The sequence below is a fragment of the Coregonus clupeaformis genome, chromosome 18, assembly GCF_020615455.1.
Source record: "Coregonus clupeaformis isolate EN_2021a chromosome 18, ASM2061545v1, whole genome shotgun sequence".
NCBI lineage: Eukaryota > Metazoa > Chordata > Actinopteri > Salmoniformes > Salmonidae > Coregonus > Coregonus clupeaformis.
Genome location: NC_059209.1, coordinates 8,412,308 through 8,432,588, shown reverse-complemented (window position 1 = coordinate 8,432,588; position 20,281 = coordinate 8,412,308). Strand labels below are relative to the sequence as shown.

The 20,281-nt window shown below is 39.5% G+C and overlaps 1 protein-coding gene across 5 annotated transcripts in view; it reads right to left on the bottom strand.

Annotated features, from left to right (window-relative positions):
* LOC121587516 (rhotekin) overlaps positions 1-19,021 on the bottom strand; it is a 155,415-nt gene extending 136,394 nt beyond the window's left edge. For 2 of the 5 annotated variants that reach the window (XM_041904517.2, XM_041904521.2), the window contains exon 1: positions 18,752-19,020. In XM_041904517.2, coding sequence (XP_041760451.1) covers positions 18,752-18,862 — 111 coding nt within the window. In that variant the 5' untranslated portion in view covers positions 18,863-19,020. Of the gene's footprint in view, positions 1-18,751 lie in introns of all 5 variants that reach the window. The other 3 variants (XM_041904524.2, XM_041904519.2, XM_045226773.1) reach the window with 3 other exon arrangements.
* Positions 19,022-20,281: the final 1,260 nt, after the last annotated feature.

Sequence of the window (20,281 nt, the reverse complement as noted above, 5' to 3'; positions counted from 1 at the left end):
TCAGTCTAGCAGTGAATTTAAAACACAGATTCAACCACAAAGACCAGGGAGGTTTTCCAATGCCTCGCAAAGAAGGGCACCTATTGGTAGATGGGTAAATATGAAAAAAGCAGACATTGAATATTCATTTGAGCATGGCAAAGTTATTAATTACACTTTGGATGGTGAATCAATACATCCAGTCACTACAAAGATACAGGCATCCTTCCTAACTCAGTTGTCGGAGAGGAAGGAAATCGCTCAGGGATTTCACCATGAGGCCAATGGTGACACTAAAACAGTTACAGAGTTTAATGGCTGTGATAGGAGAAAACTGAGGATGGATCAACAACATTGTAGTTACTCCACAATAGTTACTTAATTGACAGAGTGAAAGGAAGGAAGCCTGTAGTGAATAAAAATATTCCAAAACATGCATTCTGTTTGCAACAAGACACTAAAGTAATACTGCGAAAAATGTGGCAAAGCAATTAACTTTTTGTCCTGAATACAAAGTGTCATGTTTGGGGCAAATCCAATATAACACATTACTGAGTACCACTCTCCATATTTTCAAGCATAGTGGTGGCTGCATCATGTTATGGGTGTGCATGTAATTGTTAAGGACTGGGGAGTTTTTCAGGATAAAAAAGATACTGAATGGAGCTAAGCACAGGCAAAATCCTAGAGATTTACTCAGAAAGACTCACAGCTGTAATCACTGCCAAAGGTGGTTCTAATATGTATTGACTCTGGGGCGTGAATACTTACAGTATGTAAATTAGATATATTTCTGTATTTCATTTTCAATACATTTGCAAACATTTCTAAAAACATGTTTTCTCTTTGTCATTATGGGGTATTGTGTGCAGATGGGTGATAAAAAAATATATTTAATCAATTTTGAATTCAGGCTGTAACACAATAAAATGTGGAATAGGTCATCAGGTAGGAATACTTTCTGAAGTCAATGGGTGTTTCTCAATATGCATACTACCGTGCTCCACACTCTCATGCTCCAAGTGCATTCTCAGAGGACATTCTCTTGAAGACGTTCTTGTGAGGATGAAAGTGTGGCGAACACATAAAACATTTAATTTGAGAAGCACTCACACTCCCCCTACTGTATTACCTCACGCTGCATCTCCCCATTCACTGAACCTTCTTCCGGCCAGGACAATGGCAACAATAGAGACAAAACAAGATATACACAAAGCAAACGTTTTACTTCATAATTATTAGTATATATATATGTGAATCATAATCTAGCTAGCCAGCTGGCTAGTTAAACAGGCAAGGTAGATGTCAATTATTTGTGGCTAGCGCTATTGACTTACCCATTCACTGAACCTTCCTTCTAATAGCCAGGACAATGGCAATAGAGACGAAACAAGATAAACACAAAGCAATATATGTGAATCGTAATAATGTAGCTAACCAGACAGTATAACAGGCAAAAATGACCTAAAGCCAATGTTATCCAAGGTAGATGTAAATTCTTCGTGGGTAGCTAGCTAACAATTCTTCATGGCTATCTGGCTAGCTAACAGTAGCAGCTAGCGCTATTGACTCACTATGGACAAACAGTGAAATGACAACACTGAACAGTGAACCATCATATTTTATCTTTATTTAACTAGGCAAGTCAGTTAAGAACAAATTCTTATTTACAATGACGGCCTACACCGGCCAAACCCGGACGACGCTGGGCCAATTGTGCGCCGCCCTATGGGACTCCCAATCACGGCCAGTTGTGATACAGCCTGGAATTGAACCAGGGGGTCTGTAGTGACACGTCAAGCACTGAGATGCAGTGCCTTAGACCGCTGCGCCACTCGGGAGCCCATATGTTTGTATAAAATATCTAATAATGAAAGAGAAGGATTGCTGTTTGGAATTTGGTCAAGTTAGTGTGGAAGAGGTGGAAAAAGTCATATTGACAAAGTTTTTATGAAGGTGGGGAGGGTTATGTCTGCTATAAAAAATGTGTTTGACACAAAAATCAACTGTACTAGTTTTTCAGGCTCTGGTCTTGTCAAGTCTTGATTACTGTCCGGTAATATGGTCAAGTGCAGCAAAGAAAGACCTAGTAAAGCTGCAGCTGGCTCAAAACAGAGTAGCACATATGCTTTGCCCTTAACTGCACCTACAGAACTAACATCAACAAAATGCATGCCAGTCTTTCCTGGTTGTGGGTTGACTAGAGACTAACAGCTTCTCCTCTAGTTTTTATGCGAAATATTACCGTGACAAAAATTCCAGATTGTCTGCATAATCAAATAATATTAAGCTCAGACATCCATACATACCCCACAAGACATGCCACCAGGGATCTCTTCACAGTCCCCAAAGTCCAAAACAAATTCCCGGCAACACACAGACTGATTTGCTTTCATGGAGGACTGGCTTGAATTGTGAGGATGACCACACAATTTATTTTCATCATGAGCCAAATCTATTGGTTTTCTACTCAAAGTTACAAAGGAAATGTTGTGATCTACAGTGCCCTTGGAAAGTATTCCACATTTTGTTAGGTTACAGCCTTATACTAAAATTGATTACCCCATAATGACAAAGCAAAAAAAAGTTTAGACATTTTTGCTAATTTATTACAAATAAAAACCGGAAATATCACTTTTACATAAGTATTCAGACCCTTTACTCAGTACTTTGTTGAAGCACCTTTGGCAGTGATTACATCCTTGAGTCTTCTTGGGTAAGACGCTACAAGCTTGGCACACCAATCCTGTCTCGGAGCTCTACGGACAATTCCTTCGACATCATGGCTTTTGACCATTTATTTTGGATTCCTCATGTCTTACTCATTGGTAGGAAGAATTTTTGGCTCAAAATCAGATGTTGGGTACTATATTTATTGAATATGATCTGAATCCTATAAATTAAAATGGCCAATTTGGGTGCAATCAATTAGCTTAATTTCTCAGAGATTAGAAATTACATTTGAACAACAATGTTTCAGGAATACCAATCTTGCCTGTTTCTAACTACAGAAACAATTTCAGAACAATCTGAGATGGTGGGTGTCATGGCTTGCTGAAATAATATGGAACGACTCTACATAAACTGAAAAACGAAATAGGTGAACACAACTGCACGAAAATAACATGATGAATTCCTTTATTTGAACTGTTTAAATGGCATATTTTTGCTAATCAATAAAACCCTCTAAACCACGTATAAAACGCATTTGCTGGGGCCGGGTTACTGGCACCATTTCAACTGCCTTTTAGCAATGACCAAGTCCATTTACAGACTCCTTTGGTCAGTGAAAGAGAAGTGGAATTTTCAAATGTGGCTAGTTGGGGGTAGGCTGAACTATTTTTAACAGCAGAACTGAATCATAGAAAATGTAGCAATTGGAATATGCTGGTGTGTGTCAGGAATTCCTTATAGTTAAGAGTGGTAGACCATTGGACTATGCTCATGTGATGAGTAACCTTGCCGGAGACCTGAATACTTATTTGTTTACAGAGTTTCTGTAACCTAGGCTTCAGCTCAGTGGGTTGAGGCACTTCTGAGTCGGGCAGAATCAACCGGGTACAGTGTCTGGTCGATTCCACGAGCACATCACAAATACACCAGACTGTGCATCATCATTGTCCATTATCATCTAACTGGCCCTCCACTCATCACCAATCACTGCTACAACCCAGTGTGACATTCCTACATGATGCATCACCAAAATCACGTGGCCATGAGCAGTCTAAGACTACCACATTTGCACAGACATTTATTCATCAACTAGAACAGGTAAATTCCCTGAAGAAAATGTGTGTGCTTACTTCAGCTGAACCAGGTCAGATCCAGGGATGGTACAGAGAATATTATGTGATCTACAGAGGTCAAATATGAGCTCATAGCAGCCTTCACACAAGGATACCAGGGGGCAATTCCACAGTAACGAGTTACGCGGAGACTCTTTTTGATTTTAGGCTTTAAAATGTATGCCAAACAAAAACCATTGATTTCAAAGTTTAACAAACCATACAACTATGCACAAGGACTACTTTGAACAATTTACACAGAACATTTCACAAAAACACATTTACTGGAAGAACTGTGCAGATGCAAAGTTTGGTAACAGAATTATGGTAAAATCATGGGATCCATCTCGTCCAAAGGTTGACTCAAGTTTGCCAAGAAGCACCTGGATGATCATCAAGACTCTTGAAAGAACGTTCTATGGACAGATGATTCAAAAGTATAACTTTTTGGACGACATGGTTCCAGTAATGCCTGGCGAAAACCAAACACTGCATTCCACAGAAAGAACATCATACCAAAGGTCATGCATGGTGGTGGTGGTGTGATGGTTTGGGGATACTTTGCTGCCTCAGGACCTGGACGACATGCCTTAATAGAAGGAACCATGAATTCTGCTCTGTATCAGAGAATTCTATAGGAGAATGTCAGACCATCCGTCTGTGAGCTGAAGCTGAAGCGCAGCTGGGTCATGCAGCAAGAAAATGATCCAAAACACACAATCAAGTCTACATGAAAATTGCTAAAAAGCAACAAATTGGAAGTTTGGGAATGGCCTAGTCAAAGTCCAGACCTAATCCCAATTGAGATGTTGTGGCAGGACTTGAAACGAGCAGTTCATGCTTGAAAACCCACACGTCACTGAGTTAAAGCAGTTCTGCATGGAAGAGTGGGCCAAAATTCCTCCACAGCGACGTGAGAGACTGAACAACAACTACAGGAAGCATTTGGTTGGAGTCATTGCAGCTAAAGTTGGCACAACCAGTTATTGAGTGTAAGGGGGCAATTACTTTTTCACACAGGGGAATTGGGTGTTGCATAACTTTGTTTATGAAATAAATATGTAATTGTTGTGTTATTTGTTCACTTATGTTCCCTTTATCTAATATTAGGTTTTGGTTGAAGATCTGATAACATTCAGTATCACAAATATGCAAAAGAAGAGAAAATTAAAAAGGGGGCAAATACTTTTTCATAGCACTGTATCTGCTCCGAATTAAGATTCAAAGATGTCTGCATAAAGAATGGGGTGTCAGGTATGACATGACATCTTGAGTTTGAAAAAATATATTTTGGTTATTGAACTACAGTAAGTTAACTGGATTTACACCCAGTAAAATAATCACGGTAACAGAATTACATCATGGGTCCCTGATCTATCCTACAAAGAAATGCATAATTATTGATATGTATGTCATTGTCTTCATGTTGATATATCCTGAATAGGTACACAAAGGTAGAAATATATATATATATGGGTATTATTCTACACACTGTCTATTATTCTAATGAGCTCCGACCACAAACAAGATCAAATTTGGTTGTTCCGGACCGGACCAAATCTGAACCAATCATACACATCTATGATTCACAAATTTGGACATCACAGTACAGTAGAGCAAAGTACAGTACAGCACATCATGTCCAGACTGTTTTCACACTCTTGCTTTGACCACCAGACGACAGAAAGAGAAAGACAACATTTATGAGCTGAACATAACAGTATGCCAGTGGAAGGGAGGACAGTAGCAGGTGTCCAAACTATGGTTTGTGACTACTATGATTTCCCATTGTAGCCTATTTAATTGCAGTAATTCCGTTAAAGTTTTATCTGTAATTCTGTTACCAATTTGGTAACGGAATAACGAGTTTTAATCACTTAAAAATGTGTCAACAAAAATCTTAACACTAACTACTTGTTAGGTCTACCTTTACTTGTTACTTCTGTGAACTTTCGTTATCCTCCCTCATGAGGGAGAGAAATGAGAAAATATCTAATTATATGTACAGTACCAGTCAAAAGCTTGGACACACCTACTCATTCCAGGGTTTTTCTTTATTTTTACTATTTTCTACATTGTAGAATAATAGTGAAGACATCAAAACTATGAAATAACACATATGGAATCATGAGGTAACCAAAAAAGTGTTAAACAAATAAAAATATGTTTTATATGTGAGATTCTTCAAAGTAGCCACCCTTTGCCTTGATGACAGCTTTGCACACGCTTGGCATTCTCTCAATGAGCTTCATGAGGAATGTTTTTCCAACAGTCTTGAAGGAGTTCCCACATATGCTGAGCACTTGTTTGCTGCTTTTCCTTCACTCTGCGACTCATCCCAAACCATCTCAATTGGGTTGAGATCGGGGGATTGTGGAGGCCAGGTCATCTGATGTAGCACTCCATCACTCTCCTTGGTCAAGTAGCCCTTACACAGCCTAGAGGTGTGTTGGGTCATTGTCCTGTTGAAAAACAAATGATAGTCCCACTAAGCCCAAACCAGATGGGATGGCGTATCGCTGCAGAATGCTGTGGTAGCCATGCTGGTTAAGTGTGCCTTGAATTCTAAATAAATCACTGACAGTGTCACCAGAAAAGCACCCCCACACCATAACCTCAATATAATATAATAATAATAATATATAATAATAATAATATAATATAATACATTTAGCAGACGCTTTATCCAAAGCGACTTACAGTCATGCGTGCATACATTTTTTTGTGTATGGGTAGTCCGGGATCGAACCCACTACCTTGCATAAGCGCCGTGCTCTACCAGCTGAGCTACAGAGGACCACCTCCTCCTCCATGCTTCACGGTGGGAACCTACTCAACGTCGGTTGGAACCAAAAATCTTGAATTTGCCGTCATCAGACCAAAGGACAGATTTCCACCGGTCTAATGTCCATTGCTCGTGTTTCTTGGCCCAAGCAAGTCTCTTCTTATTATTGGTGTCCTTTAGTAGTGGTTTCTTTGCAGCAATTTGACCATGAAGGCATGATTCACGCAGTCTCCTCTGAACAGTTGATGTTGAGATGTGTCTGTTACTTGAACTCTGTGAAGTATTTATTTGGGCTGCAATTTTTGAGACTGGTAACTCTAATGAACTTATCCTCTGCAGCAGAGGTAACTCTGGGTCTTCCATTCCTGTGGTGGTCCTCGTGAGAGCCAGTTTCATCATAGTGCTGAAGAAACTATCAAAGGTCTTGAAATGTTCTGTATTTACTGACCTTCATGTCTTAAAGTAATGATGGACTGTCGTTTATATTTGCTTATTAGAGCTTTTCTTGCCATAATATGGGTGGCAATTAGAAGAATCTCAAATATAAAATATATTTTGATTTGTTTAACACTTTTTTGGTTAATACATGATTCCATATGTGCTATTTCATCATTTTGATGTCTTCACTATTATTCTACAATGTAGAAAATAGTAAAAATAAAGAAAAACCCTTGAATAAGTAGGTGTTCTAAAACTTTTGACCGGTAGTGTATATATGAAAAAATGTGGGTTTTTGGTATCGGAATTAAAAGGCACAAAGCAATGATTCTTAAACTTACAGAAGGCAAATAATTTCCCCAAAACTAAATATAAGTGTTGATATTAGTTGGCAGGGGTCTTTACTTCAACATTAATGTTTTGATGTATTTCTAATACCCTTTAAGACTTTTTCTGGTAGATGTTTTCTAAGACCCCTTTTCAATCTTTTTGACCTGAAATCAAATGTATTAATTATGCCTAATTTGTAAGATGGAAAATGGTTTAAAAATTTATCTCTGCCTTCATTTCCCCAAAATATAGACCCTTAGCTTTCATTTGACATCCAATTTGATATGCTCCTATGAACTTCAAGTTGGAAATGACCCAGGGCAAGTAGCAAATCAATACAATCATAGTGTGCCGCTCTTGCCATTTATTAGACTTCCTGTGATATGAATTATAAACAACCACAGCAGAGAGAGAGAGAGAGAGAGAGAGAGAGAGATCAATTCTCTGCACTATGGCATCATTAAGATTCCATCAAGTATCCTTTTACATTTCACAGTCTGCACTGCTACACCCACATTGTCTTGTATGACTATACACAACTGCAAGGCATTTTAACTTAATTGACCTTATTTTCATCATTTCAGCACCATCAAGCCTGGTAAAGATTTGGTGGTCCTCTGTAGCTCAGCTGGTAGAGAACGGCGCTTGTAACGCCAGGGTAGTGGGTTCGATCCCCGGGACCACCCATACACAAAAATGTATGCACGCATGACTAAGTCGCTTTGGATAAAAGCGTCTGCTAAATGGCATATTATTATTATATTATTATGTGACACATTCAAACATCCACAAAACCAGAGCAAGTTACTGGTAGCCCATGCCAAGAGTCCAAAAAGCAATCACATATGATAATGGAAGTGCTCAGCCCACCCACAAATGTGTGTGTGTGAGATACTTTCCATCAAAACACTGGTAATAATGTAGACTGTGTGTAAACATAATTAGAGGTTAGAATTAAACTCTTTTAAGCCTGTATGCTCCCCAAATAATAGTGGATAATTGAGAGCAGATGTTGTAATGGGACCGTTGTAGTGGACTGAACAGTTAGAGACTTTTTACAATTTAGTCATTTAGCAGATGGTCTTATCCAGAGCGATATACAGTAGTTAGCGCATACATTTTCATACTTTTTTTGTCCATACTGGTCCCCCGTGGGAATCAAACCCATAACCCTGGCGTTGCAAGCGTCATTCTCTACCAACTGAGCCACATGGGACCACTTGATGCGAGCCTCTACAGTTGACCATAATGGATTGAAAAAAAACTATAATGCAGATTAATAAGTGATTGCATTGTAGTCAGTAGCTATGCTGCCATACAATTGGCGACAGATTTTCATGCGAATATTCTAAAAACCGAAAATATGCGCATTTTCCCATCAGTGGGAACCAAATTGATAAAAATCTGGTCTAGGCACTTCCACTCTAACCAACAGCTCACAGATACAGTGCTAGTAGGCTGTGCGGGTAGGCTAGTCTACATGACGAGATTATTATGGATAAGAGCGAGAATATTTTTAGGGGTCAAACGGCAGTCAAGCATCGATCATCATGTCACTAGAATAAGACCCTCGATATTTATTGGAAAGGCGCATCAAGATCACCGTGCACTTTCACCACCCTGTGAAGTTCATCATAAATTATTTCATCTGTAGCCTAATAAACAGCATGGTTTCCCGAGTTTTAGCGGGAGGACCACACACCATACCATCACGTGACTCCACGTTTACTTTGAAATGATGGTTATTATATCAACATTTGCACATAAAGGGCACGCGTTTCCACCGCCATTTATAGCATAAATAATTTTACCGACACAAAAAGATCCCACCATGAAGAACAAACAAATTATCTTTTGGCATTTATAAAATTGTACAGAAACGTTTTTTATATGGTATTACTTTACACAAATGAAAACTGTGGATGGAATGTGGTTTGTGATCATGAAATGTTATTACACAGAGATGCTTTGCCTAGAGGTGTCCATTCATTGGTTATTTGATTCAAAAGACGTGGAAAAACGGAAAACGGCCAGTTCTTCGTTTTTGGTTTCCCAATTTGAAAAAAGAAAATCGGAAATCTACTTGTTTTCTCATTTATTGTGTCAAAATTGGACATGGCATAACAGAAACCAAATAACAAAATGAATTCTATTTTTTTGTTCATACCCGAAGTACACACCCCCTCATAGAATTTCACGGGGCTTAAGGGGTGTGTTTACAGCCTAGGTTGGCAGCACAAAGAGTAGATTAGTCTGTGTGAGTGTGACAGGAAGAAACAAATACTCATGTTAGCTAAGATGCAGAATTTATCAAAAATTTAGCATGCCAAAGAACAAACTCAACAATAACGGAACAAAGTTGGCTTGCATTAGCTGGCTAGCTAGCACTGGTTGGCTACTGCTGGGTGTGTGTGTGGTCCATACCTTTATGCGTACAGTTTATGTGTTGGATTGACAGTCGCTGGATCCGGGATCGAGGCTACCCGCCGAATTCGCTACAATACACTTCCATGGTTGGATTAATTGACCCTCCTCTTTAACTGCCCCTAAATGACCAATTTTTAGCTACAACATCTGAGTCCGTTGGAAAGGATCAGCTTGAGCAAAGTGAGGTGTAGAATCACTGATCTACAAATAGCATTCCCTGCCAAATAATGGGCTTTATGCGATTAAGATTCGCCTCCCTGGCATAGGTGATCTCCCCACCCAACACACATGTTGTACACGTTTTAATCCACTAGATGGCAGTAATGTGCTATTATCTCTACTGAAGGTTGTATGGAGTTAGCTATTCAAAGGGTAATGTGAGCATAAAGCCCAGTTTCCAGTTGGTAAAACAAAGTAAAACACACCAATCCCAGTCCTAATGTAGTAATGTAGTAATTATTGTTCATTTCAAGTTTCAAACTTCAAGTTTTAATGTCACGTGCACAAGTACAGTGAAATGCCTTTCTTGCACGCTCTAAACCCAACAATGAGGTAATCAATATCAAAGTAGTACTAAAAATAACATAAGGTAGAAACACGAGAAATAAGAAGAACACGATAATTAAGTAAGCTATATACAGGGTCAGTTCCAATACCATATTTACAATGTGCAGGTATACTGGAGTGATAGAGGTAGATATGCATAGGGGTAAGGTGACTAGACATCAGGATATATGATAAACAGAGTAGCAGTAGCGTATATGATGATTGTATGCGAGTGTGTGAAGTCAGTATAAATGTGTGTGCATGTTATGTGTGTGAGCAAAATAATGTGTGTGTGTAGAGTCCTGTGAGTGTGCATAGAGACAAAAAATACAATCCAAGGGTAAACTCAGATAGCTAAATAGCTACCAAAATGGCTACACGGACTATCTGGCTTGGGAATAGATGTACCATTTGCCCCTGGTCGTGAAACAGAGACATATTTTTTGACCTATTTGCAACTTTAGTATCAAAATGTTTTTGCTGCTCCGACCAGATATCCTAATGATAAAAGTGTACACAGCTGAAAGTAGAGACTGGGTTTAAAAGCTCTGATAGGGTGTTTGACATGATAGTTTTGGTGGGTGCTATGCTGGCCCAAAGGTTCAATGGCCACAACAAAACTAAATTATGAATGAGAATGTCATAGTAATTTTAGTGCCAAATTGGAGAATGGTTTGCCTCACTATTTCTCTGCCCCTACTTACACCTACTCAGTGTAATATTTATGTTGCTGCTAATGGATTTAGGGATGGTTTCCCAGACAAAATCCTGTTAGAGGAACAGGTCGCGTGTACCGGTGTGTTTGTGTGACGTCTAGAAATTATATTTCGGCCAGTCTTTTAGGGTATGGCTCAGCCTTTATTTCTCGGTGGGACCGATCCCTGTAGGTTTCCCAAATTTGGAAACCTTATAGGTGATCTATGATTATGGTCAAATTGATTATAGTAAAATTATAAATGTGATAGGGTTGACATTCCAAATTTGGGCCTTTTATTAGAAGAAAATATTCCTGCAGGTTATACAAATATTGATTAAGTGTGTTTGAGAATAGCATGTGTGAATGTGATATGTGAATGTGATATGAGAGTGGTATAAAGTTTGAATAATAAGATATAGAAGGGTGTATGATAATTTGACATAAGTTTTGATAATAAGCTTTGATGTGGTGTTGTCTTGGGGTTCCGTAACGTCACTGCCCATCGTGGAGTATCGTGGGACGGTATTGAGAGCGGGATGTTGTTTTGGAAAGTAGCAGAATGTCTGTTTTTTGGTTCCGCTGGGAGTTTGAAGAAGCTGATTTGTGGCGATTGAGAATCGTTAAAAACACGAATGGATTGGTTGATGCGAGTACCTAAGAATTTCTAATGTTCTATATGGATTATGTGAATATATGATGCATTTTTATGTGTGTGTAATTGGGATATTTGAGGGATTTCTTTGTCATTTAAATAGCATTGGGTCAATGGCATAGACTAAAATCTGGGTTTCTGATTGTATTTCAATTGTTGGTATGTGTTGCTTAGACAGATACTGCAGCCAGTGTTTGTTTTGTGATGTAGACTGGACGATTTAGCAGCTTGCTTGGTTCAAATTGAAAGACTCACTTATTCAACATGAATAGCGGGATGATTTCGAGGTAGTCCTTTTTTTGCGTTGCCTAGTGGTTTGCTAGCTTAAACTACTGTGAATATATTGAATTGAATATGGATATTAATTGAATATACTGTATGCTTGTCAACTACAGCAAGTGTTTGTTTTGTTACCTGTAGCCTAATCAGTAAGGACAGTTACCTAAATGTACTGACTTCTAATAACAGCGTATTGGCCATTGCGATAGAGCTGTGGCCATGATCTTACTTGATAACATGAATTTCAAAACCTAACCAGCTCCGCTAGGGTGAGCGGAGTGTTATGTCTGGAAGTAGCTAGCAAGCTAGCTACCTTTAGCCAGTTAGCTTGGGAGCTTTGAATGCCTTTGTGAGAATCAAGGAGAGGGGATTTTAGGGAACATTGAAATTGGCGGTATGTATGAGCAAGAGCACGAATGATGTTTACAAATAGTCAAACTTTGTATCGCGCCGCATTTCAACGATGGCTACATGGTGTACATTTGAGGGTTTTGTTGATGCAATATGTTAAAGTGAATTGCAGTTAGTTTTGACTATTACGCTGATGGGACAGCACCAACTTTTTATAGGTTCTAGATTTGTTAAAACAACACATTTATATTTTGACTGAATTAATGCAAAACATTACAATTACAGACAATGAAGTCCAAAGGGTAATCAATTAAAAATACTCCTTGCAAACTCAGATAACCTTGGGTGATTTTAATCTTGTGAGAGATTTTATGTCGTCTTATTCTGGAGTATAATATATAATATAATATGCCATTTAGCAGACACTTTTATCCAAAGCGACTTACAGTCGTGTGTGCATACATTTTTACGTATGGGTAGTCCCGGGGATCGAACCCACTACCCTGGCGTTACAAGCGCCATGCTCTACCAATTGAGCTACAGAGGACCACAAGTAGTCACGAAGAATTAGATTGAAACAAACGATTAATGATTTGAGAGAGTACAGTGGAATTATCTGCATCATGTTTTGTTTGTAAGTACGACTTTTGGATTGCTGAATGTTAACGAAATGTATACTTTCTCTTCCAGGAGAATGGGGATTTCATTATCTCTCATTGGAATGTTTCACGAGTCTGTGGGCTGGGGGGAGCATTTAGTAAAATTTGGCAGTCTTATAAATTAGGCCGTAAGAGGGAGCTATCAAAGTAAATAAGGCCTGGCCATTTGTTTGTTTTTGCCCTACATTTTACCACACACACCAGCACACACAACCCACCTGTTATAAATATTTGTTAGTTGGGTAGGGTATTTTATTTTGTTTTTTGTTTGTTTTTCACGGGTTAGAAATTATATATCTTAAATGGGGCACACACATGGAATCTTCTGAAGTTTTTATTTTCTGAGTGAGTTTAAATTAGGAGGAAGATGGCCCGCCATTGCGTAGCATTGTTTTATTTTGTGTCTGTCTGTGTCTGTGTGTCTTTGCAGCAGTGACTCTGTACACAATGTTCCCTCAAATGTTTTGGGGCACTGAGCAAATTTTAGGTCTTGAATTTTGTGCAATTTCCGGCGCGCGTTTACAGTGAACACTAAGGCTGTACCCTTACAGTTTTAGATAGTAGCCAACAGGCTATTGTGGCTGACCGCCTCGATTCGGTCTTAGGTAGCAACATTTGAAATTGTGTTTTTTACATTAGATAAAAGTAGAGACTCTGAGGTAGAAAATTGTATATCATACACTGCAGTTAAGGAACAATGGTAAAGTAATTCTGCTTTGAAAGTTGATCAACTTGTAACCCCACTTATGAGAAAATGGCCCTTGAATGTTTTGGTACACCTACTGGAGAGCTCTTCTTTGTCTACACCCATTCAGCATCGTTCACACCCACTTAAGCCTTAGCCCCACCCATCTCTAAGGATTCACATGTGAGGCCATGTGCTAAACGGAGTTAGTATTTAAGTAAACAACCAAAGATTTAAAAAAGTAAAAGTAGTAGCCTACAATAAGGAAAAACTCCAGGTAAAAATACACTTTATCTAGTCTTTGGCCTATTTCCTAATCTGACTTTGCTGCAGGTCATGTTGTTCTTTACATTACCGTCTCTGGTAAACACACACTATATAACGTTTATTTGTCACATGCACAGGATACAGAAGGTGTAAACAGTACAGTGAAATGGTTACTTGCATAGTAGCAATATCAAAAACAGAAAGTGTCCAGATAAAAATGTTTTATAAATATTTTATAATTATTAGATGACGCTTACCCAACACACTTGTCTAAATTGATGGGTCATGTGAAGGAAATGCTACAACCACACACATCTAGCTGGTGGATGGTTCACTATTGTCTAGACATGTACACACATGTTCATGAAATACAATAGATGGCCGTGATCACCCCTAGACACACCTGGCTAACTTGATGGGTCATGTAATCATCTGGCGAAGTGGAGTCTTTTGTTTAGACATGTAGCTAGCTAGCTAAACAATGAACTGGCATAATCCCAACTCATACTACCACCAATACAAACATTGTCATAGCTGTAGTATGAATCTACAGGTAGCTAAAGCTAACCAACTAGCAATGGAAATGGTTTCTGATATGAATAATATTACTACACAGATCATACACTTAACGTTAGCTAGCGAGCCAGCAGGCTAACATTTGCTAGCTAGCTAACAGTACGATTTAACTTGCAATGAAAACGACTTTCTGACAAAATTAGAAATATATAATATCTGAAAATGTAGCTTGACTTCATGGCAGACTGGAACCAATCCAAACTCATCTCCCGGCATGGCAAGCCCATCCATTATCTCAGCCAATCATTGATAGCGGCAAGGTTCCTGTCTTTTTCCGTGGCTAAACCAACTAGGCTTGTAATTTAACCATTTTATTCGTATTTACGGATAGAATACAAGTTTGTTATTAAGGCACATGAAAGTTCACGTTCCAGAAAACTTTCTGCCAAAAAAACGCATCTTGATAAAAAAATGTATGTTTACGTTCAAATGCCTCTCCTGTGACGTAATGACGTGACATACACCTAGTTTCCTGAAATTAGTAACATTTGAGCATAATGTAGGCCTACCAGCAAAACCAATTAAGCAAATCCCATAACATTTTCACATGGAAATAGCTTTTGATTTCTATGATATAGCCTACAGTAGCCTATACAGTGCCTTCGGAAAGTATTCAGACAACTTGACTTTTTCCACATATTGTTACGTTACAGCCTTATTCGAAAATGGATTAAATAAATAAAATACCCCATAATGACAAAGCGAAAACAGGTTTTTACAAATGTTTGCAAATGTATTAAAAATTAAAAACAGAAATACCTTATTTACATAAGTATTCAGACCCCTTTGCTATGAGACTCAGGTGCATCCTGTTTCCATTGATCATCCTTGAGATGTTTCTCCAACTTGATTGGAGTCCATCTGTGGTAAATTCAATTGATTGGACATGATTTGGAAAGGCATACACCTGTCTATATAAGGTCCCACAGTTGACAGTGCATGTCAGAGAAAAAAATAAGCCATGAGGTCGAAGGAATCGTCTGTAGAGCTCCGATACAGGATTGTGACGAGGCACAGATCTGAGGAAGGGTACCAAAACATTTCTGCAGCATTGAAGGTCCCCAAAAACCATATAGAGAATTAGACAATGTAGGCTACTCTTCTGCCTATTGGCTTATTTGCATATTCAAGTCTGTCTCAAAATACAACACTGCCCCTTTAACCTTTTCACACGCTCAGTTCCGAATAACTCTAACGTTCGCCCCAGCATTAGTTGTTTTATGCACATGATGTCAGAAGGCACTGTTCCAAAATGTGATTGTTATGCAACAGGACAGTTAACATGCGCTGCCTGCTAATTATCTATAGGCTGTTTCAACTTGTCAATTTCAAATTATTATCTAAAAAGTTTTATTTTCTAACAACAGTTTGAATTGAGGTGTGTTCCGCCTCCTCATTAATTCACATAGAAGTAGCGCATTTCACTGTTGCGGACAATTTATGTTTGAGGCTTTACTGAGCCGGACAAACTTCTCTTTTCGAGAAGAGCCCAAGCACTTTCCCAATGTTTCCGCAGATCAAGTATGAAGACATTTGCACAGTCTTGCACGAACTGGCAAATTTTCTGGCTGGCGCTCGCATTGCCTTCATTGTTGTTTCCTTACAAATAATAACTTTGGACATGTGTGCGTTCCTATCAAAGTAAGTGCCTTATTCTCTGTATATCATATTGTCATTTCTACTGTAGCATGCAGTATGTACAGTGAGGGAAAAAAGTATTTGATCCCCTGCTGATTTTGTACGTTTGCCCACTGACAAAGAAATGATCAGTCTATAATTTCAATGGTAGGTTTATTTGAACAGTGAGAGACAGAATAACAACAAAAAAATCCAGAAAAACGCATGTCAAAAATGTTACGAATTGATTTGCATTTTAATGAGGGAAATATGTATTTGACCCCTCTCAATCAGAAAGATTTCTGGCTCCCAGGTGTCTTTTATACAGGTAATGAGCTGGGATTAGGAGAACACTCTTAAATGGAGTGCTCCAAATCTCAGTTTGTTACCTGTATAAAAGACACCTGTCCAAAAACAATCAGATTCCAAACTCTCCACCATGGCCAAGACCAAAGAGCTCTCCAAGGATGTCAGGAACAAGATGGTAGACCTACACAAGGCTGGAATGAGCTACAAGACCATCGCCAAGCAGCTTGGTGAGAAGGTGACAACAGTTGGTGCGATTATTCGCAAATGGAAGAAACACAAATGAACTGTCAATCTCCCTCGGCCTGGCGCTCCATGCAAGATCTCACCTCGTGGAGTTGAAATGATCATGAGAACGGTGAGGAATCAGCCCAGAACTACACGGGAGGATCTTGTCAATGATCCCAAGGCAGCTGGGACCATAGTCAACAAGAAAACAATTGGTAACACACTACGCCGTGAAGGACTGAAATCCTGCAGCGCCCGCAAGGTCCATCTGCTCAAGAAAGCACATATACAGGCCCATCTGAATCTGAATGATTTAGAGGAGAACTGGGTGAAAGTGTTGTGGTCAGATGAGACCAAAATCGAGCTCTTTGGCATCAACTCAACTCGCCGTGTTTGGAGGAGGAGGAATGCTGCCTATGACCCCAAGAACACCTTCCCCACTGTCAAACATGGAGGTGGAAACATTATGCTTTGGGGGTGTTTTTCTGCTAAGGGGACAGGACAACTTCATCGCATCAAAGGGACGATGGACAGGGCCATGTACCGTCAAATCTTGGGTGAGAACCTCCTTCCCTCAGCCAGGGCATTGAAATGGGTCGTGGATGGGTATTCCAGCATGACAATGACCCAAAACACACGGCCAAGGCAACAAAGGAGTGGCCTAGCCAGTCTCCAGACCTTAATCCCATAGGAAATCTGTGGAGGGAGCTGAAGGTTCGAGTTGCCAAATGTCAGCCTCTAAACCTTAATGACTTGGAGAAGATCTGCAAAGAGGAGTGGAACAAAATCCCTCCTGAGATGTGTGCAAACCTGGTGGCCAACTACAAGAAACATCTGACCTCTGATTGCCAACAAGGGTTTTGCCACCAAGTACTAAGTCATGTTTTGCAGAGGGGTCAAATACTTATTTCCCTCATTAAAATGCAAATCAATTTATAACATTTTTGACATGCGTTTTTCTGGATTTTTTGTTGTTATTCTGTCTCTCACTGTTCAAATAAACCTACCATTAAAATTATAGACTGATCATGTCTTTGTCAGTGGGCAAACATACAAAATCAGCAGGGGATCAAATACTTTTTTCCCTCACTGTACCATACTGTGCCCTTCTCCTGCGGGAACATTCAGAACACACACAAACACACCGTCACTGAATATAGCTTAATTGGATATTGTTGCATGTGTAAGCAATAGCTAAGTTAGCTATGCAAAGTGCCAGATTGGTAAAAGTGCCAGATATGAACTGCAGTTCATTATTAATAAGTCAATAAGCACCATCAGCCAGCCAGAAGGTCTATCTAAGTTACCTACAGAAAGTAACGGAGAAATCTCACCTTTCTTCAGCAGGTAGCTCTGACCAGGCAGCTTCATCTTGTAGCATGTTGAGGGAATAACTTAATTCCACTAGCTAGCATGGCTATAGCCAGTAGCCAGGTAGGGCTAGCTAACCAGCCAGTCTGCTAGCTAGTCAGTAGCCAGCTTGCTAGCTAGCCAGTAGTAGCCAGCCAGTGCTAGCTAGCCAGCTAGTGCAAGCCAACTTTGTTCAGTTGTTGAGTTTGTTCTATTGGTATGCTCATTTCATGATAAGTTCTGCATCTTAGCTAACATGAGTATTTTTATCTTCCTGTCACACTCACACAGTCTAATCTATTATTTGTGCTGCAAACCTAGGCTGTAAACCCCCTGTGAATATTCTATGAGCGGGTGTGTACTTCCAGGTATGAACAAAACGATTTTTAAAAATAAAATGTGTTGTTATTTGTTTGTTATTCCATGTCCAATTTCAACACAATAAATGAGAAAACAAGTTGATTTCCGATTTTCGTTTTACAAATTCACAAACCCAAAACGAAAATATAGCCGTTTTTCCACGTTGCCTTCTGAATCAAATAACCAATGACGGGAAGATACACGAACACCTACCATTACATTGTTGCACATTTCAATTAAAGAGAAATACACTAGTCATTAGCTGCTACAATGTATCACGGATTTGGTGTCAACTTTGTACCTGCCAGTGCCCAGCACAACACATGTTTGTCATCGTGATTGCAGCGCAATCATGGTGCGGATACAGAGCGCAACGACCAACGAAAGTTAACAAAACCCTACGTTTGTCCTCGATAAGAATAACCTCAATTTACCTGTAACGTGTCCAAGAAAACACTCTGTCTGAAATTCCCTCGCCGTATCTCCATTTCAAGTGCTGAACCACGGGCAATCGTGGCTCTTGTTGTTTGATTTCGGCAAAACATTATAATCAAAAGACCTCTTACTGTTTGAAACGTCCTATTGGTAGCGCACTGGTGTGAAGATCCTTTTGAAAGTAGCTTATCCAGGTGCGCAACTACATCAACATTTCTCGAACAGACACAATTATGTTTAGGCTACTCTCAACTCTTTTTCAACTGCAAAGTACAAACGATTCATAGAGGAATGCTTACAGACTCTTTCCATCCCTGCATCATTTCCAGACAGCTGTAAATTCCCTGGTGTGCCCAAGTGTGTGTCACCCTGTGGTGCCCGACGTAACTTTTACACTATCCCAGTTGAGACCTCTACCGGTGATGTTTTGTTTAGCACCTCATGTAGGCAGGGATTCTGCCTTGTTCTGCTGGACCTGGTTTCCCGATAGAGATGGAACTAAGGCTTATGAGTGTTTTAAAAACCCCTAGAGTCCACATTAACACAATAAAACAATACACCTCAAAATCCTTCTAGTTAAGATAGAGATAGGCCTATGTTTTTTGTATGGGCTGAGTCTCAATCCACCACATCCGCCTATGTCACATCTGCAGTGGAAAGTGGCAGAGCTACAGTCCTGTGAAGCCAAGATGGCGTCGCTGTGAGAGGGATTGTTTTCTCGCTTGTCCAAGCAATTTCGAGGGTTAGGTGGTTAACAGTCTAATATTGGCTATCAATGTAGCAAGAAAGTAACTATAACTTGTTTTAGCTACATATGGCAAGTTTAGAGTTCATTTTTGTCAAGTTGAATGGGAAGAACACGACAGAAAGACAACAGAAGACGGAATATCTAAGCCTCACAGAAGACGGCAGGCATGCTAGCTAGTGACGACGAGAGCCATAGCAGCATGGATACACAAGGTGCCGCAAGCTCAACCAAGAGAAAGAACAAGACGGACCAGGACGAGATCCTTGCAAACTCTTTACCCGAGACCCCAATTAAAAATCCACCAGAGAAAAAAGTGAAAGAGGACATTTCCATCTACATTTACTGTACTGCCACGAGTAAATCTACCATTTGAACTACAATTTATGAACACTTGCCAACCCCCCCAAAAAAAAAATAAAATGAATTTGTTATACTGTTAACCACCGCTACCTCAACTGAGCGTAGTTTTCCGTCTGGAGTAACCCTCTCAAGGTTTACTGTTTGTTTTATTGTTTGCATTACTACATCTGTTCTCTAGTTTGTCTCTTTCTTTTTTGATGCAGAAGTTTGTTTTCAAGTCACTCAATGTCGTTAACCTGAATGCTAGGGGTTTGAGAGATCTTACAAAAAGGAAAGCCTTATTTTGATATTGTAAACGCAGTAAGGCAGATTTTGTCCTTCTTCAGGAAACTCATTCATGTGAAAGTGATTTGAATTGTGAGACATGGCCTATTTCAGTCATGGATCAAACCATTCTGCTGGTGTTTTGACGCTTATCCAC